The sequence below is a fragment of the Lynx canadensis genome, chromosome B3 (assembly GCF_007474595.2).
Source record: "Lynx canadensis isolate LIC74 chromosome B3, mLynCan4.pri.v2, whole genome shotgun sequence".
Taxonomy (NCBI): domain Eukaryota; kingdom Metazoa; phylum Chordata; class Mammalia; order Carnivora; family Felidae; genus Lynx; species Lynx canadensis.
The window spans coordinates 52,916,272-52,937,654 of NC_044308.2; the positions used below are offsets into that span (position 1 = coordinate 52,916,272).

Below are 21,383 nucleotides of genomic sequence, written 5' to 3' on the forward strand. Positions count from 1 at the left end.
GCCCCTAACCCGCTTGTGCTCTCTCAAAAATAAATAAAAAACATTAAAAAATAAATAAATAAAATAAAAGTTCTCTTGTACAACATCAACACCTTGAAAGCAATAAATAGGAAAAACTGAAACAAGAGGCTATGCAGAATTTAGCTTTCAGGAATCCTTCTACATTTAAAAATATTTAAATACTCCTCTATGTTCTCAGTTTTATCAAGAAAGAACTTACTCTTTCAGCCCAGTCTCTGCACTGTTCCCAGATATATCTGAACCAAGAGAAATGCCAGCAGGAGACTGTCGTCCAGTGAAGCCAGATGAAGAAAATGAAAGTCCATATGGTTCAAAATTGAGAACTAGAATTTTAAAACAATAACAGAAGTTCATATTTAAAACAAAGCAAAAGTTAGGGGGGAAAAAGCAGATGTTATCAAAATTACCAGTCACTACTGAAATAAAATAATGGAAGACTAGAATCCAATGACAATTTTTAAACTGGAAGGGGCACTGAAGATGATTTAATCAAATAATAATAAAGTAGCTATGATTTATTGAAGGTCTACTACAGTCTTCACACTATTAGTTGAGAAAAGACAAACAGTACTTCATTTTTATCTTTTCACCTCCCTGAGAAGCTAAACTAGGATCCAATTAGGAAAGACAACTGATAAACCAGGTCTACTGAAAATTGCTGCTCCCAGACAAAAATGTTTAATGAGCTATGAATGAAGAGATAGTGTTTTTCCTTAACAAAATGTTCTTAAGCACATTCCTATGCCAAATAGACTAATGGACCCTTCAAAGTGAAATATCCCTTACTGACAAAGAACAAGGTTTATTCAGATTCAGATTCCTTTGACTCTGTATACCCAAATGAATTCAATCAGAGCCATAAAAATTCATACTGATATTGTGGTGGAGCAGATGCCAATATCCATTCTCCTCTTCTTTCTAAGTAATAGAACCCTGGATTCTAAGTAATAGAACCCTGGATTCATGGCAACCCAGAAAGAAATGACATTTCCAGACTCCTTTGCCATGAATTTGAGTTCTGGCCAATGAAATTATGCACACATTCTGAGCACAACTTCTGGGAGGAATCTTCCTGGAAAAAAAAAAAAACCTTTCTTCTCTCCCTTTCCTCCTTTACATTCATGAAGCCATTATCAATCCCACGCTGCCTACTTCTGGAATTCCTTTAAGGGAAAGAGCAGTAATCTTCTGTCTTGTATAAGACCCTATATTGTTCTTTTGTTTTCTAATATGCTATGCAGCTATACCTAATCCTAACTGGCATTATTTATCTTTATGGACTGTCTGGATTATAACATAAAGGACCTCCTTAAATCATAAAAAAGTGCCGTATAAAAAATAAATGTGAGCTTCTGTAATTATTATTTTCATCTTACAAATACAGAAACTGTAGCAAAGTTTGCCATGAACTTAACCAAGATTACAAAAACAGGAAAAATGATAGAGCCAGATAAGAAATCGGATACTCTGGTTCTAGAGCTCACTCTCCACTGTCTCCTGCAAAGGAAACAGCATTTAATCCAAAGAGAACTACATAAATTTTTGTTGTTACCCAAATGAATGATATAGAAAAGAAATCAATGTGCAATAGAAAAAAATAATGGGCTAATTAGTAATCAGAAGAACTGAGTTCTTGACATGCATCGGGTATTAAATGGGTGCATGAACTTGACCTTAATTTCTTTGTCTGTAAAGTGAAGGGTTCAGGCTTGATCAGCAGTTTCCAAATGCTGATTTGATAACCAGGATCAAGCTGACTGTGTAGAATCTCCCACAGACCTTTTTGTACATACAGCCAAGCTTTTACAGATTCAGATACAAAAGATACAGGAATACGGCGCAAAAATCTGTATCATTTTTTAAAACTCTTTGTGATTCTGATTCATAACCATGTTTGGAAACCACTTGTCTAAACATTCCAAGGTCATTTTCAGCTAGAAAATCCTCTCATTTTAAGCTTTTCAGGGGCACCTAGGTGGCTCAGCTGGTTAAGTGTCCAACTCTTGGTTTCAGCTCAGGTCATGATCTCACGTTTTGTGAGTTCAAGCCCCACATCAGGCTCTGTGCTAACAGTGCAGAGCCTGCTTGGGATTCTCTCTCTCCCTCTCTCTCTCTGTCCCTCCCCCAGTGACTCTCTCTATCTCTCTCAAAACAAATAAACTTAAAAAAAACTAAGCTCTTTTTTTCTTTTTTCCTTCCCCTCCCCCGTGGGTTTCTGTTAAGTTTCTCAGGATCCACATAAGAGTGAAAACATATGGTATCTGTCTTTCTCTGTATGGCTTATTTCACTTAGCATCACACTCTCCAGTTCCATCCACGTTGCTACAAAGGGCCATATTTCGTTCTTTCTCATTGCCATGTAGTACTCCATTGTGTCTATAAACCACAATTTCTTTATCCATTCATCAGTTGATGGACATTTAGGCTCTTTCCATCATTTGGCTATTGTTGAGAGTGCTGCTATAAACATTGGGGTACAAGTGCCCCTATGCATCAGTACTCCTGTATCCCTTGGGTAAGTTCCTAGCAGTGCTATTGCTGGCTCATAGGGTAGGTCTATTTTTAATTTTCTGAGGAACCTCCACACTGTTTTCCAGAGTGGCTGCACCAGTTTGCATTCCCACCAACAGTGCAAGAGGGTTCCCGTTTCTCCACATCCTCGCCAGCATCTATAGTCTCCTGATTTGTTCATTTTGGCCACTCTGACTGGCGTGAGGTGGTATCTGAGTGTGGTTTTGATTTGTATTTCCCTGATAAGGAGCGACATTGAGCATCTTTTCATGTGCCCGTTGGCCATCCGGATGTCTTCTTTAGAGAAGTGTCTATTCATGTTTTCTGCCCATTTCTTCACTGGGTTATTTGTTTTTCGGGTGTGGAGTTTGGTGAGCTCTGTATAGATTTTGGATACTAGCCCTTTGTCCGATATGTCATTTGCAAATATCTTTTCCCATTCCGTTGGCTGCCTTTTAGTTTTGTTGGTTGTTTCCTTTGCTGTGCAGAAGCTTTTTATCTTCATAAGGTCCCAGTAATTCATTTTTGCTTTTAATTCCCTTGCCTTTGGGAATGTGTCGAGTAAGAGATTGCTACGGCTGAGGTCAGAGAGGTCTTTTCCTGCTTTCTCCTCTAGGGTTTTGATGGTTAGAGTGGGAGAGAACCAAAGCATAAGAGACTCTTAAAAACTGAGAACAAACTGAGGGTTGATGGGGGGTGGGAGGGAGGGGAGGGTGGGTGATGGGTATTGAGGAGGGCACCTTTTGGGATGAGCACTAGGTGTTGTATGGAAACCAATTTGACAATAAATTTCATATATTGAAAAAAAAAATCTAAGCTTTTCAATCACCGAGTTTAACTTTCTGTCCCACTTTTAACTCTTTAATAGCATCTGTGACAGCCAGTTACCCAGCCTCTGCATTAACAAAGTAAGTGAAGAACTCAAGCAATGTTTCCTATGCACAAGTAAAAACAAAGAGTTTAAGCCAAAGATCAAGTAAAGATAGAGTTTAAACAAAAGAGCAGAAAGAATTCAAAAGCAGAGGTATAGTTTAAGAGTAAAGAGAAAAAAACTAGACATAGAAGGGGACAGCATATGGAAAAGAGATAAAATTCCAAACCTGAGACAACAAAATTAAACACTGTCATCTAAGGAAGGCCTGGAAAGGATCGAGGTTGAGAATGAACTTCAAGCCACATTCTTTTCATTCTTTAGTGAAAATTTCCCAAGTCTTTATAGAGGTGAATAACAAGAAGGGCCAAAGATTTTTAAAAGTTAACTAGATGTACAAGAGCTCATGTGCATATGGGAATCAGGAGGAGAATCACAGCATGCAGGAAGAGTCAGGAGAAGGAAGTAGATGGATGAATTACAACTTAGACTTTTCTGGTATCATTTTAAGATCAATCATTTAGTTGTACCTACCACAGAACCTGGAAAGTACTTGACAAAATCATTAGATGATGAGTGGGGAGAAAAAGAGCTTTCAGCATTGAACTTTTCAGTATTAAGATTCTGAACTCCTACAAAGATAATACTCAATGGTCTCCCTTTATTCATATAAATACTTCCCATCCACCATCCAAACACCTCAATGATTTCCTCTTTACCAAAATCATGACAGGCATCTTCCACTGACAGACTACATTTCTAAAATCTGAAGTTAATCTTTCCTTTCTTAGCTGTTTCTCACTTCACTGATCAGATATTTTGTTACAGGAAGCATTCAAACACACTTAAGATATATAACACTGCTCAGAATGAAAATGAAACTCACTAGTCCACAGTAACCAGACTTCTTTTCTCAAATTTCTCTGTAGATATGCTCATGTGATTATCTATCAGTCCTCCATCTAGCACAGTGACCCAACATGATAATTCCATCTTCAAGTTCTTTCAAAGTTCCAGAATGACTATCTTAGGCATTTAAATATATGGAGCCTATGACTTTGGGAATACCTCTAGGCTAACTTTTTTTTCTGGGTATCCAAAGACCTAGGCAGAGTAAATAAGTCACAAGCAGATTTAAAGAGAGATAACAAAAATAAATATCCTCAGTTATCTACATTACATGACTATAATATGAATTGCATTAAAAAAAAAATGATGTCCCTTACAGACCCATAGAAAATTACCTTTTTCCTGAGAAAGCTTCTCTTCCTGACGTTGGTGGTGAGGTTTGTAAGGTGCTGCCCCCTGACTGAGTTCTTCAGCCACAAAACCATCCAGAAAAGATAAGGAAGCATCTACCTGTATTAAAGTGAAGCAAAAATCAGAAATTACAAAACTTTACCCTAAACCTAGACTGTACATTCACATAACTAATTTCAATCCATATGTCCTAAAAATAATTTTTAAGTGAAAAAAAAGAACTTCAGTTCTAAAAATGCTACTAGCGTTACCCAACTCTCTAGCTCTCTAAAACACCTATATTCAAATCACTCAGCTAAGTATGTAACAATGAAAGTCATCTGCAGTTATTATTAATTTCATTGTACTGCAGAATAAACTTTTGAGCATCCAGTATGTTACAGCATCATGTCAGGTGCTATGATGAAGACAAAGAAAGACATTTCTCCAGCCCTCATGAGACTTTAACCTACTAGAGAAGACATCTACACTCTGAGCTAGTGTCTGTATTAGTTTGCTGCTAGGGACTAAAAACAAAGTGTTGGCAAGGCTAGTTCCTCTGGGAGGCTCCAAGGGAGAATAAGTTCCTTCTCCCTTCTAGCTTCTAAAGTCACCACCATTCCCTGGCTTGTGGCCCCATCACTCTGATCTCTACTTCTATTGTTAGTTGGCTTTCTACTGACTCTTTGCTTACTTTTATAAGAACTCTTGTAATCATGCCTTCTTGGACAATCCAAAATAATCTCCCCCTCAAAAATTCCTTAATTTAAGCGTATCTACAAAGTCCTTATTACCATGTAAGATAACAAATACACAGGCTGCAGAGAATGAAGTATGCACATCTTGGGGAAGGCTACTATTCAGACCCTGGCAGTGCCTTTAACTATCCTATTCTTTTCTACCTAAAAATACCTTTTCACAAATCTATGGAAAATTACCTAATTTCAGCAGGAATAAAAAGGTACAAAAGAATGAATAAGTGAAAATAAATAAGAGATGAAGAAAGAGTGAGGGGAAAGGATAAAAGAAAAAGTGAGGAAAGAAGAATGAGATATACACAAAAGGATATAGCAGTGGTGGCCTCAGAAGCCACAGATCTGCCTCTCCTGGTTTAGCCAACTGTATGCAAACAGCTCCAATAATTAGAAGAACAGACAGATCTCAAATATTTAAGTGGCATGACACACTCTGAATCTGGAAAGGTTCTTACAAAATGAAGACATGTCATCATTTCAATCTTTCATTGGAGGAAAGAGGAAAAAGAGTTACTTCCTAGTTTTGTACTATGTATAGCATATTTAGGGGAGCCTGAGTGGCTCAGTTGGTTAAGTGTCCAACTCTTGGTTTAGGTCAGGTCATGATCTCAGTTTGTGGGTCTGAGCCCTGCATCGGGCACAGCAATGACAGCCCAGGGGCGGCTTGGGATTATCTCTCCCTCTTTCTCTGCCCCTCCACCACTCTCTCTCTTTCCTTCTCTCTCTCTCTCTCAAAATAAATAAATAAACTTAAAAAAAATATTATGTATAGCATATTTGTTCACCTTTTCAATGAATGTCTTTGGGCCTCCTACCAAAGGTGAAAGAAAGGTGCTTCCCTGAGGAGCTTCTGAAAGAACTAATGAACAAAGAGGTTCAAAATGAATATAAGTCATGAAAATCTGAGTCAGAATTAGTAGGAATGCTGCCCCTCCTCTCCTCTTTCTCAACTATATGATATCTAACAAATAAAAATTTGTACAAATCTGGCTTCCTTTTGGCAATTTCCTAATTTACACCAGTCTGGAGAAGAGATCAGTACATATTCAGAGGGTGAGTAGTAACTGAGCCCATTAGGTTAGAAAGAGTAGTGGCTTAAAGTTAGGTAGGACAAGGAAGGTGGTTGATCAGGTTCCAAAGTGGTAAAGAAGTTAGACACTAGGTGGACAAAATGCAACAGAGAACTATTTTTTACATTCTCAAAGATACCAAAGTAATAATAAAATTGCATATTAGAGAAGTTCAAAGGAGATTTTAAAAATTTAATTTTTTTTACGTTTATTTAGAGACAGAGACAGTGCAGGGTTTAGGGGGGCAGAGAGAGAGAGAGAAAGAGAGAGAGAGGGAGGGAGGGGGAGACAGAGAGAGAGAGAGAGGGAGAGAGGGAGAGAGAGAGAGACATTGAGAATATCCCATGCAGGCTCCACACTGCTAGCACAGAGCCTGACGCGGGGCTTGAACCCACGAAACCGCAAGATCATGACCTGAGCCAAAACCAAGAGTCAGATGCTCAACCGAGTCACCCAGGCTCCCCCCAAAATTTAGTTCTTGAACTACCATATATTAAAAGAGACTGTCACTGGATATAAACTGCTTCAGTGCAGTTCTCCGGAAGAGATACTGATCTATTCCCAACTCTTTAGGAGCTCTACTGAATTGAAGCTCTCAAATTCTCTCATATGATGTGAGAAAAACTCCAACCTTTATCTGAAGTGTTACAGAAAGTATATTTTGATATATTCCAGATACATCATAAAGGTAAGAATTATTCTGTTTGGAGACGATGCAATTTTTACAAAGATAAAATACAGATGCCTTACCACCATGTCTTCACAGCTCTTATCAACTGGAAGCAAGCTCTTCATAAGTTCCACATTCTCACGTAAGTGTTTTAATTCAAACGCATGCTGTCTCATACAAGTATCCAAAGATATGGTGAATTCCTGGATTAATCTCTCAACTATGTTAGAAGAGTGTGCTTGGGGTGTCAACTTGGTAACAGCAGCAAGTAACCAGGCTTTTGTTTCTGAAGAAACCGAGTCATTCATAAGTAACTTGTAGAGTTTGGTTATAACTTCCTCTGGCGTTTCCTCATCTAAGAGATAGGAATACTCCCCTAACACCTATGAGTAAAACAAAGAGACTGTTCATATAGAAATATCAAGCAAATTGTACTGGGCAAATCTGTACACAACAAATTGTACTGGGAAATCCAAACAAAGTAGCTGCTGCTGGAGTGAATTTAATCTAGAGTAAATATATTCTCATGGTGAAGAAATTCTTAAAGATAAAATTGTATATTTTAGGGTCGAAATTATACCAAGAATTAGAACTCAATACCAAAAGATTTTCCACATCTTTATCATTCACAAAATATAAAGCAGCATACTTTACAAGTGAGCTTTCTTCTGAACTTCCAGTTCAGTTGTTGCCTTTTATCAACACCTCCACATTCTGTTACTTATTTTGCAATTAGCATTGAAACCAGTGGTTCTCACATGCTAGTGTGCATGAGAGTCACCTAAGGTGTTTCATTTCTAGGTTCTACCCCCAGATATTCTGAGTGAGTATGTCTGTGGTCGGGATCCACAGTGCACATTTGGAACCAGCATCAGCTGATTCTGATGTATATGATCCACAGAAGAAACTCTGAGGAAGGCTGACCTATGTTACATATCCTTTTCCTTACAACTTATTTAGGTGATACATAATCCTACTGGTCTAAAAATTATTAATAAACTGATAACTCATGTAGTGTGAGATCTTTCCTAAGTGCTATTTATGGAATATTTTCATGTCTTTAGTGTAACACTGGCACCAGCAGGAAAAAACAGGAGGGGAGGTGAAGTGATAGGCAAGGGAAAATTTACAGCTAGTAACAAGAAAAGGAGGAAAAATTAATAGAAATAAATAAATCCAATCCTTAAAGTAGCAAGATAATTTTTTGAGCGGTTTAAGAAGATGAAAGGTGTCTCTAGAAAAGCTGGTAATCTAACAGCCAGTTCAAAAATTAATGGGTGGTGGGAGGCTGATGCCTGGGTGGTTCAGTTGGTTGAGCATCAGATTCTTGACCTCAGTTCAGGTCATGATCACAGGGTCAGGAGATCAAGGCCTGTGTCAGGCTCTGTGCTAATGTGGAGCCTGTCTAGGATTCTCTCTCTCCCTCTGCCCCTCCCCCATTCTCTCTCTTTCTTTCTAAAATAAAAATAAAAATAATAACAATGGGAAGACAGAGTAGATGCATTTTCCCCTATTCCTCCCATTAAGTACATCTAAAATCCTTGGTGTTATATATAAAACACACATAAAAAGACACAGATAGGTGGAGAAAAGAAGGCCAATTGCTAACGACTTTGTGATAGTACAGTGGGTTATCTGCTGCCTCATACACCCCAGACTGGGTATTAGAGAGCCAGCAACCTGGAAACAGCAATGGGCACAGACAAAATGACCCCAAGAAAAGCCTGCCCTCTAGCCAAAGAGCCAGGACTGAAAACTTATTTATTTTTATTTTTTAAATGTTTATGTATTTATTTTGGGGAAGAGAGAGTGCAAGCAGGGAAGGGACAGAGAGAAAGAGAGAGAGAGAGAGAGAGAGAGAGAGAGAGAGAGAGAGAGAGAGAGAGCTCAGCACAGAGCCTGATGCAGGGCTCAATCCCATGATCCTGGGATCATCACCAGAGCCAAAATCAACAATCAGACACTTAACTGACTGGGCCACCCAGGCACCCCAGGAAGACAGAAAACTTTTAGACAATAACCCTCTACTCTAGCCAAGTACCACATAGAAAAAAACCCACAGACCCACCCACACCACCAAAGGCTGAGTAGAGAGCCAAGACTTCCACCCCTACCAGGCTGTAAGAGGCGCTCCAATTCCCTCAAAAGGGAGAAGACTCAGTAGGGAGCTAGGACTTTCATCCCCACCAAGTTGTCAAGAGGCCCACTCCTCTGCAGTGTCCATGAAGATCACATATGGAAGCCTGCATTTTATACCCTCTACCCAGGTATAAAGAGGGATTCCTCCGCCCCTTCACTGGGATGATGTCAGAAGCCCTGTGGAGAGTCAGGGCTTTCACCACTGCTCAGTCATTACAAGGCCACCCTTCCACAATGTCAGTGGAGGCCACACAGAGATCTCAACACCTGTATCACAATGCCATTACCAAAAGACTCTAATCAACATTTACCAAACACACCATCCAACAATAACAGAATACCCACTCCTTTCAAGCACTCACAGAACATATAATAAGACGTATCTTAGGCCATAAAACAAACATCAAAAAACTTAATAAAACTGAATTCACAGAGTATTTCCTCTGGTGACAATGGCAAACTATAAATCAGTAACAGGAAAGATAACAGAAAATTTTCCAAACACTTAAAAACTAAACAATACTTTTCAACACAACTTTTCCAGAAAACAGAAGAGGAAAGACTACTCCTATCTCATTTTATGACACTAGTATTAGTTTGATACCAAAACCAAAACAACAGGGTAGAAAAAAAATCTCATGAACAGAGATGCAAAAAATTCTTAACGAGGTCTCAAGAAATCTACTGAAAAAATCCTACATTAGTGAGTTCAGCAAGATGGCAGCGTGTAAGATCAAACTACAAAAAATCTATTGTATTTGAATAAACTAGCAACAAACATGTGGGAACCAAAATTAAAAACAAAATATATCTACTACTGCTCTAAAGAAATTGAAATGCTTAAGCATAAATCTAACAAAACCTGCACAGAATCTGTATGTTGCAGAAAGAAATAAAAGCACTATAAATATATGGAGTGACATGCCATGTTCTTGGAGGGAAAAAAATGAATAGCTGCCAAATACAATAACCCATTTAGGCAAGGATTATCAATACTAAAACCACTGGTGAAATATAGTTAAGGAAAAGATGTTGACACATAGCCCCTTAGAATCACCTCACAGATTAGCTACAAATTACTAAGGAGAAAATGCATCTTTACAATGGAGAGATCTGAAGGTTATCTTAACCAAACAAAGAAACTTAAAATCACTAGTAACTGGGGAACTGATATGGTATGTGTCCTGATGATACAGTGGGAAGTACATAACATTGTTGATATAGTATTCTTCCTAAAAATGTTTAACCAAACCAGAAATAATAAGACAAATTCAGAAAGTTGGGCATTCTGCACATCAACAGTATTCATCCAAAAAAATCAATATCATGAAAACAAAAAGAAAGTGAGGAACAATATAAAATAAAAGAGGCTAAACAGACAACTAAATGCAATTTGTGATCCCTGATGGGATCCAGGATTAGTAGTAGCAGAAAAATAGCCATAAGAAACATTTTTTGGACAACTGGATAAATGTGAACATGGACTGTATATTAAATGATATTAATGAATTAATGTTACATTTCTTAAGTATAATAATGGTTCTATGACAGAACAATGTCATTCTTAGAAGACTCATGTTGAATTTTTTTTGGAGGGTCATGATGTCTGCAACTTATATGTAGATCTAGATGTAGATATAGTAAAGCAAAGGTGGTTAAAAATACTAACAGGGAATCTAAATGAAAAGTATAGAGATATTTATTATACTAGTCTTTCAACTTTCCTGTGTATGAGAAAAAAAATTCTTAAATAAAAGTCTGGGTAAAATTCAAGTTAACATGCTATAACATTTAGCAAAACTATAAAATATTAAAAGAGGCATACGCTATGATCCTGCAGTTGTACTCCACCAAAGCTTCCCCTAAGGAAACACTCACCCACATGCACAACAAAGATACACAGAGGTGATGGTATGTATGCAATTACATATGATTACATGACATAAAATTTGGCCTTCATCTTGCAAGAGATAATCTCCTTTGCTGGCTTTGATGAAGCAAGGAGGAATGTTGGGAGGCCCACATGCAAGAAACTGAGGGCAGCTCCAGGAACTAAGGGTAGCCTACGGTCAACAGTCTGAACTTCAAACCCTCAGTCCTACAACCACAAGAAACAGGTTTCTTCTAACAACCACACCAGATTGGAAGTGGATCCTTCACCAGTCAAGTTTCAGATGAGACAGCAGCCCCAGCTGACTGCAACCCTCAGAGACCCTAAGCAGAGGACGTGGCTAAACCAGGTCTCAACTCCTGACCCACAGAAACTGTGAAATAATAAATTTATGTTGTTTGAAGCACTAAGTTTGTGGTAACATACAGCAATGAAAAACTAACATAACACAGATGCATGAGTATTCACATATTCTAACACAGATTCACAGAGAAAATACAGCAAATGTATTGTAGACACAGATACCTAACCAACTGTCTATAATACACAAAGTAGACAAGTGAGATGAAAGGGAGAATGAATAGACAAGTAGATATTGAAGTGACAAACTAGCCAATGGGAAAGAAAATGGATACCTAAAGGGGTTAGCAGGGTAGAATTAAATGATTTCTGAAGGAAATATATTGCTAGTATTGGGCTTTATAAAAAACAATGTTATAAATACTTATGCTCTAATGTACTTTGCTCACCCAACTCATAACTTGAAGAAATTTCTGTGGATAGAACACATTTTCCGCATCTAGTAAAGTGAGATAAGACTGAACTGCATAAAGCCTTAATTGTTGATTTTCTGTTTCATCATCAAAACCTACAAAGAAATTGATACATCATTTTAACTTTCACTAAAAACTCTTAATGACTCTGTAATAAAAACATTTAATTTTGAAATCTTTCCAGAATGCAGTAATTTACTAACCTTCTGCTAGCAGTCTCAGAAAGTTATTGGGAATATCAGGATGCATAACATCTCCTCCCACTGAAAACACAGCATTCATTGTCTGAATAAACCATGCATTATCTGGGGCATATGTGTCCACAGTGTTAAGACCAAGTACACTTCCAAATACCACTTATTAAAATTACCTTCTCTGCATCAACCTTTTAAAGAATAACCCCCAACCTATCCTACTTAGGTATTTTTACTTGTAACCTCTGCCAATAAATTGTTCTATACTCCAGATTTATGTGAAATAGGTGCTCAGTAAAAGCTTATTTAATAAACTTAATAAACTAAATTCTTGTTGCTTCATCTAGCACCATGCCTTGTACATACTAAGCATCCAATAAATAAGCGTGAAAAAAATTTTTTTAAACTTTTGTTTTTACATTTATTTATTTTTGAGAGACAGAGTGAGACAGATCACAAGCTGGGGAGGGGCAGAGAGAGAAGGAGACACAGAATCTGAAGCAAGCTCCAGGCTCCAAGCAAGCGTTCAGCACAGAGCCTGACACAGGGCTCAAACCCACAAACCATGAGATCATGACCTGAGCTGAAGTCGTTCACTTAACCTACTGAGCTACCCAGGCGCCCCAAGTGTGAAAAAAATTTAAAGAGATATTCCAGGTGCCTAAGGACAAATAATGGAAAATGACATACACTTCAAAGAGACTAAATGTGGTATGTCTACTCAAGCTATTTAATCTCTTTTCTAACCTGTTCTTCTTCAGTTCTAAAATTCCATCATTCTGCTGCCTGGAGTTATGTATGGCAGTAGATACGTGGCACAGAAAACTATATTTAAGCAATTTCCAAGATGACTGACTGGAGTAACATTGTACATTTATTCTTCCTTTGATTTAAATAACAGACATTTTAAAAAGAATGAAATATCTTTGTGACCTGTAAAGTTTCTCTGACTTTTAAAAAGCAAATGTGGGGGCACCTGGGTGGCTTGGTCGGTTGAGTGTCCAACTTCAGTTCAGGTCATGATCTTGTGATTTGTGAGTTCGAGCCCCACGTCAGGCTCTGTGCTGCCAGCTCAGAGCCTGAAGCCTGCTTGGGATTCTGCGTCTCCCTCTCTCTGTGTCTCCCCTGCTTGTGTGCTCTCTCTCTCTCTCTCTCAAAACTAAATAAATGTTAAAAAAAATAATAATAAAAAAAAAAGCAAATATGAAGAAAAGTGACATGTGAATGGCGTTCCCAACTACCTTACTGGGACAATTTCCAGTATAAACAATAGCGTAAAGGATAAATTTTAGCATGCTGATCCCTACTCCCAAGGACCCCCTGCAAAACAACAAGAACATTTACCAGAAAAGAAACTAATTATGAAATAAAGTCAAAGATAAGAAGGCAGTGAAAGAGGAATCAGGCAGAGGTTCCTGTATCTTTCTGCTCATAATACTGACCAACTGAATGAAAGAATCAGGGAAAAAAAAGCCATCCACTAAGAAGCCTACAAATATTCCTGTTTTTGACAAGAAAGGCCTGTATATCAGGTACGGGAAAAGTTATTGTGTGTCTCTGAACTCAATTTGCAAGTGACCACAACTAAACCAATCATTCTAAAGTCACTATGTAACTGGGGTGCTTGGGTGGCTCAGTCTTAGGTTAAGTGCCCAACTTTGGCTCAGGTCATGATCTCACAGCTCATGAGTTCGAGCCCTGCACCGGGCTCTGTGCTGACAGATCAGAGCCTGGAACCTACTTCAGATTCTGTGTCTCCCTCTCTCTGAACTTTCCCCACTTGCACTCTGTCTCTCAAAAATGAATAAACAGTAAAAAAAAATTTTTTGAGTCACTATGTAACTACAGGTATTTTATGACTTATGGTCCAAACAAAGGATATTTCTCAGCGAGTTCAGCTATTTTGCCAACCAAATTGACGATAATATACTCTTCTTTGCTCTGTTGTAAATATTCAAGCATTTTCTGGACAATCACTGTTATATTCTGTGCATTAGTAATTCTGTAAAGAAGTTCCAGAGTCTATTTAAGAAAGAAATAAAAACAGCATTATAAAACTATACATGGTAATTCCAGTAAATACAGCAATATATAGGTTTATAATACAGTTGATTCTGCCACTTTTACATAGACCAACTGGGCAGTTAATAGGTGCTGAAGAAATGCACATTTTAGCTAAAACAGAACTTAATTAAGAAAGGTAGAATCTACTGTCGAAAAAAATGAATTATGATCAATTCCAAAGTCTAAAAGCTTTTTGATACCGATAAAAATTACAATGTGACTACTTCTAAATGAGAGGCCATGTAAAGTCTAAAAACTTAAAAGGTTTATAATCTGTTTTCTAAAAATATAACAGCTTCTTAAACCTATATCATTTATGCCTGTCTGTGTATGTATATATACACACATGAAAATCCAGTCTTACAAACTATATTTTCCACACTACGTAAACAATAGAAAATAGCCCTTGAGTGGGTTCATCAGCTGAGAGCAAATGGCCTCCAACAGATGGACAAAGGCTGGGGGCTCAAGTGCTTCAAAGCCTTAGCAAGGCCTCTGTTCAGAATCTCAGGCAAGGAAAAACCATGTTATAGTCACTTTCTCAATGCTCAGGAATATACCTCTTGCTTCCTCTTAAAGGAAGACCAGTACGAGAGTAAGCTCCCATTTGGCTACACTTTCTGAGGCCCTACATTAAGGTTCTAAAAATATCGTTAACTCCCAGAAATCAATATGAGACCAAGGGCAGTACTGAGAAAGTACCATTTACTGGTATTTTAGGATCAACAACATTAGCTGCAAGAGATTTCCATATATTCTACTTGTCAAACTTGTTCAAAATATCTTAAGGGTTCTTTGTAATTTTTCAATCTTCATTGCCAGGATATCAAGTACAAAAGATAACTGTTTAAGTTAATTCTTAACTCCATTTTAAAATCCATAAATACACAGGTCCTCCATTAATAGCATTCAACTTATATAGCTGTCTCAGACATGCTCCCTGTAGATTTTAAACTACATTATTACATATTTTTAGATAATTATACCAAATTTATTTCCTACTCTAAGACTATGCAATTTAGCATTTCCAGGATTGCATGAGACAGGGCATTAGGAATTGCATGGCTCAAGAGAGGTCTTTTATGTTTGTTCTTTCTTGCCTTCTTTCTCCCTATGAGAAAGAAAGGTAATAAAACCAGACAAATGGGAAGCCCAGTGTTAAACAACAGGTCACTCCATTCCCAAGGACCAAAGTTCTTCTATGTAATTACTTACAGAGGTTATACATGATAGTGGCATTCGAACAGATAGTCCTGAGGTGCCTTCTTGGAGCACTATTGATACTAAAAGAATTCAAACTACTTTTCTCACAGCAGGTAATAGACAAAACAGATCAGACTCGATAATTTTAAAAGAAATTTATTTTCCCTTTGACTCTCATTTTTAAATTAGGGCCCAATAATTAAATATAGCACTAAGAAAACTGTACCTAAGTCAACTCTGTTCAATTGAGTAGCCAACCACACAAAGAAAACACATGCTCTGTATTTGTTCAAAGTGGAAGAGCCAAATAATTACTGTTATTGTCCTTTGGTGCCTTCTCACTCTTCTATCATGCCTACACAGAGAAATTAGTCCATCTACAAACTTCCCAGATTTGAGGCAAGTAACAATTTTCAGAAGATTAAAAATATAAATGCAAAAAGAAAAAATATATATGTAGATGACAATTTCTCAAAAACACTTTTATTTCAAAAACAGTACCTTTTAAAATTGAAAATTTATAATCTTATCTTTTAAAATTACAATTGTTTAATGAAATAGTATTCTTTGCATAAACTACTTTTAACTCATTGCTATTAAGTAATTTAGATGTTCAATAAATTATCTTTATTTTTAAAATAAAAGATAAAAATATCCATTCTTCTTAACTAGGTCCCATATACCATTTTAATATGAGGGCACAGAGTGATTTGTTTACATGAAAATTAACAGAAACACTTATATAGGCACCCAAATGGACACTGAAGCAATTCCTTCCAAGAAGTTCAAATCGTTTAGGGGTTATCTTTATTAATTCTTTCAATATTCCTACATATTTAATAAGGAATGCATTAGCCCACTTCACAGATGTTAAGAATATGAAAAAAAATATTAATCATCATAAATTACATCTTAAATTACATTAACAGAAAGAACTTGAAATAGAATTCAGGTCTCTTCTTAGACCAAAAAAGATATTAATGAATCCATACAGGTAATTGAACCTAACTCCTCTAACTCATAGTTTAAAAACATTTGTGAAGATACTGACACAAGGACTTTTTAGAAAAGTTCCTTAAACTTTACTAGAAAGAATAAAATACACTCAGAAGTTAAAATACACATGTGTGTACACACACACACACACACACACACTACTACTACTTTCCTCTCTCCATAATACCAAAAAAGAAGTTTAAAAGTTATAACACTTCACGTACACTATTCAAAGTACCAGTTTACCTCTCTTTTAATAATGGGATCAGGATGGTCTAAGCATTCAATTATTGTCATCTGGTGCTGAAGAGCCAGAGTGGGATCCTGCTGGATAACATAGGTAAGAGCCTTCAGCCCTAGAAACAAAGATTACGTTATACAAAGTGACTGGAAACAAATATCCAGCAAATTTCAAGAGCTGTCTTTGTAATTTCTGTCAAAATTATCTAATCATCTTACCTAAATACTTGAGATTTATTTTAGGTGACAGAACAAATCTTCCAATGCACTTGGCAGCCTTCTCAAGTAATTCTGATTTAGGATAAATAGAATAAACTGTATGTACACATTCAAACAGAATAGCTAGAGAAAGAAAATATAAAAATGTCAGGGATCATGTTAAGGCATAATAAAAGAACATGTGTAGAACTCAGAACAAAACAAACTAATTAGAAGGTCAGTTTTAGTAAAAACTTATTTATAGAAAATTTTCAAAGATAGGAACTTTGCTGTTTTCAGGCTTACACAACTATTAGGATTATATTACCACAATATAATATATTATGTATATTAATAGATAGAAATGATGCATTCACACATGCAACAAGTATTTACTGAACACCTCCTATGTGCCAGGCATTGTTCTAATAGCATGGATACAGCAGTGAACAAAAAAGACAAAAACCCCTGCCCTTAAGGAGCTCACATTCTAAAGGGCACATAAGTAATATATTCATTGTTCCTATATAAACAGGTATTTCCAACACTGCTTGCATGCTTTAAAATAATTTGTTCTCTGGCAGTTTCTACCATTTATACACAGAAACTATATATGTAGTTTATTTCAATGTAATCATTTTAGGATACTCTAGCATTCATTTCAAAGTAGGGCCATTTCATAAAAATCCTCAAGTCAGTTCTTTAAAACAAACCTCGAAGAACATAGAACTATCTATTGAACATCTTGATAGTGTTCATATTTGATTTTCTAATACAGTCAAAGATTGGATAACTACGATAATGATCAAAGTGTACACTAAAATCTTTTTCAAACTCTTTTGAAGAGCCTAAGTCAAGGAGCCTGAGCTTTGTCATGGTAAATAAAGAAGAACCAGCGTGGTATCAAGTCCTGCATGTGCTATGGAATCACAGTGTAAGTGAGACACAGACTCAGTCGACTTAACAGTTCTACCACAAGTTGAAGCATATCAAGTGTCCTTGATAGAATCCTTTCTTCTCTATTTCTAAAAGCTTTAAACAAAACAATCTGATACTTTGTTGTATACAACATAAAACTTGAGTATTCAACCAGCTATATTTTCCACTGTTAGGTTGCCTATCGACTGATTCACACATAAACTTTGTATAAAAAGCTTTATACAAACCCTTTCTATAGAAGGAGAAAGAGAAAATAAATCAGAAATACAAATTTCTCTTTAAGAAGGGGACTGACTTTAAAGGAAAATCTACAAAGTGAGTTAACTGAACCTAAAAAGATACTCCTCTGTATATTCAGATGTTGTTTTGTAAAATGTCCTCATTCTGTGCCATGGAAAAAGTAAACTTTATGACTTTATGAACTAAACAAAGAGAGGCTTGGTCAAGTGAGTGACCAACTAAGGCAGGAATGGATGAACTACCACTAAATCTAGCCCTTGGCCTACTTTTGCAAGCCTGTAAACTAAGAACAATTTTTACATACTTTTTGAGATACAATTGACATATAACATTATATGAGTCTCAGGTGTACAATTACATGTTTCAAAGGTCGTAGAAAAACAAAATAAACACGGGAGAATTTATGACAGAAACCTATGTTACCTACAAAGCTTAAAATATTTACTACCTGGCCCCCTTTTCAGAAAAAGTTTGCCAAACCCTGAACTAATAGGCCAGTCCTAAGTAACATTAAAAATAATGATGACCCATTTTCTGTTATAACTGACACGGTTTCCTTTACAGATTCCTGCCATTCGGAACTCTCCTGCTATCAAACTGTGTTACTACAAAAGCTTCTCATTACCCATCCAAAATCCAAACTTTTATTTAGATGCTCATAAGATTTCTGGAAAGCTAGTATAGGTAAAATTAAGAGTTCAAAAATTATACTTATGAACTTAGTGCACAAATGAGCTAAAAATGAATTTAATAGATTTCTAAATCACTTTTCCACTATAGCTAAATCCCTTTATTCCCCAACTCTACAAAAATCTGAGTATAAGTCCATAAATGAAACAGCAGCCACCCTGCTCTGCTGTCTCCTCTCTGCAGCGGTTAAAAAAAAAAAAAAAAAAAAAGTGCTTCTGAGGATTCTAAACGTAAAAACACAATGTGAAGTTTTGTTTTCTCCTCAAGAGCAAGCCAGGTCCTAACCAAAATATCAAGTAAAAATTAGCAAATAAAAAATTAGTAATATCCTAACATTTGTGATACTGTGGTTTTATCATAGGTTTTTGGAGTTGGATTATGCACAAAATTTGAAGACATTCCACTGACACCTTATCCTTCAGACTAGACTTTACTTTCATATTAAATAAGGAAAGTATCTATTGATACTACTCTGACAGGGAGACGCGGGTACCACCCTATGGGGATGAAAGTCCAGGTTCTCCACTCTGCCTCCTTTGACACCTGGAGAAGGAGGGGACCCTTATTCCTTCTGGGTGGGGGATGGGAGTGTCTGCTGATACTATCCTGCCTCAGAAAGGAAGGGGCACCTCATTACCACTCCAATGGCCTCCACTGACATTGATGGGATGGCCTGAATATCCCTGACCAGTGGTGAAAGCTCCAACTCTTTCTAGGCTTCCCCTAACACCACCTCAGCAAAGAGGGGAGAGGTGCTTCATTAACTCCCTATTCCTAGATATGTGAAATCCAGGCTTCCCACATCATCTCCACTGACAGTGCAAGCGAGATATGCCCCACTCCCGACACCTGGCAGGGATGAAATTCTGGCTCTCCTCTTGGGCTTCTCCACAATGAGCCCAGTAGAAGCATTGGGAATCTGCTTACACCTGGTGAGGGTGGAAATCTTGGCTCTCCACTCAGTCTTTTCTGACATGGGTGGGTCCATAATTTATTCTGTGTGATGCTTGTCTGGAAAAGAGGCTACCATCTAAAAGTTTTCTACCTTGCTAGTTTGCCCTTTTCTTGTTGGTCCTTTGGCTAGACAGCAGGCTTTTCTTAAGGCATTTTTGTTTGGAACGGTTGGTGTTTCCACGTTGCTGGCTCTCCAGTACCCAGTCTGAGAAATATGAGGCAAAAAGAAAACCCACGGCACTCACCGTGATATTGTTCCTTGCATCCCAAGGTTCCTAACCAGTCCACCTTCATTTCTCTACCTTACAGAGTCTTATGTTAATTTTATATATAATGTCTATTAAGTGGGAAAAACAGGGAAATGCACTTCTGTCTACTTTTGATGGTTCTGTGCCTTGTACTCCCTTTTATATAATTCTCCCAACTTACTAAAAAATGTTACTCTCATCTTATCAGTACCTTGCCCAGAAGTCTTCCATATCTCTGGATTTATACGGTATAAAGCCCAAACTCATTTGACTGCCACAAGAGAACCTCTGCACCAAGGCCTTTCCACTGCTCCCAATATGAACTGTCCATGTAGACTGGTAAGTTGATATTCTCTGAAACTGTTTTAAATATCCCCACTTCTGTACTTTTCTCATGTTCCCTTCACCTAGACCCCCCTGATCTCTCTTCTGGCTATATGTATCCTTACTATCTGTCAGGGCCCCATTATATCAATGAACTCTTATGTGTGTCCTCAGGCCCACAGTGATCTCTACCACTGGACTCCTGTAATATTTATTCTCTGTATCACCCCTTAGCATTCTGCCTTATACTGATATTATTCTTTCATAAATAAGCTAGTTCTACTATTATATAGTAAATTTCTTGAAGGCAAAGATTACATTTTACACTCCTTCACATCCTCTATATCACTTTGCACAATGCCTGGCACATAACAGTACTCAATAAATATCTCTGATGGGATTTATGTCTTGACTTAACACTTAGGTAGGTTAAAATAATGGAATTTTCAAAAAAATATGATTTAGCAAGTATAAAAGCTAAAACCCAATCAGGTAACTGATAAAAGTTATCAGTTATATATAGATAACTGATAAAAGTAAAGTAGTTTTTCTCTTCCTTTAATTCAACTAAAACGTGTTACTCATTGATTAACCTAGTGCCAGACAGTGGGATAGACACAGTCTCTTCCCTTATGAAGTTCATGATTTAAAATTCACATTCTTAAGCAATAAAATATTCGTGTCAGCATTACTAGAGAACATTCTATGATTGATAAAATCACTCAAAGTTATAAACTGTATCAATACAAATATGGGGGGGAAGCCTAACAATGGAAAGATTAATAAAAGAAATAAATAAAACAACAGAAACTATAAGGTTTCCATGGCAAGGTAAAACATTGCACTGACAGCCTACAAAGAAATGAATTATTGGTGTTGGTCCCAGAAATGTTAATAAGGGAAAGGTGCCCTAGGGGAGAACATTAAAAAAAGTATTTCCTCAGGTATACAGTACTCTCCAAATCAAAAGGAACAGATAACAGTGGTTATCTCCAAGAAGGGGAACTGGGTGGTGGGTGGTAAGGGTCAAAGGGACACTTACTGTTCACTGTATACCTTTTTGTACCTTTTGAATTTTGAACCATGTGCATATATTACCTATTCAAAAAAATAAAAAAATTAAAGCTGAAATGTCAATTACCAAAAAAAAAAA

The 21,383-nt window shown here is 37.0% G+C and overlaps 1 protein-coding gene across 2 annotated transcripts in view; it reads right to left on the reverse strand.

Annotated features, from left to right (window-relative positions):
* AP4E1 (adaptor related protein complex 4 subunit epsilon 1) overlaps nucleotides 1-21,383 on the reverse strand; it is a 65,765-nt gene that overhangs the window by 18,593 nt on the left and 25,789 nt on the right. For both annotated transcript variants that reach the window (XM_030318198.1, XM_030318199.1), the window contains 8 exons: nucleotides 16,857-16,979; nucleotides 16,644-16,753; nucleotides 14,017-14,156; nucleotides 12,144-12,256; nucleotides 11,917-12,035; nucleotides 7,218-7,520; nucleotides 4,648-4,762; nucleotides 221-344 (listed from right to left, as the gene is read on the reverse strand). In XM_030318198.1, coding sequence (XP_030174058.1) covers nucleotides 221-344; nucleotides 4,648-4,762; nucleotides 7,218-7,520; nucleotides 11,917-12,035; nucleotides 12,144-12,256; nucleotides 14,017-14,156; nucleotides 16,644-16,753; nucleotides 16,857-16,979 — 1,147 coding nt within the window. The remainder of the gene's footprint in view (nucleotides 1-220; nucleotides 345-4,647; nucleotides 4,763-7,217; nucleotides 7,521-11,916; nucleotides 12,036-12,143; nucleotides 12,257-14,016; nucleotides 14,157-16,643; nucleotides 16,754-16,856; nucleotides 16,980-21,383) is intronic.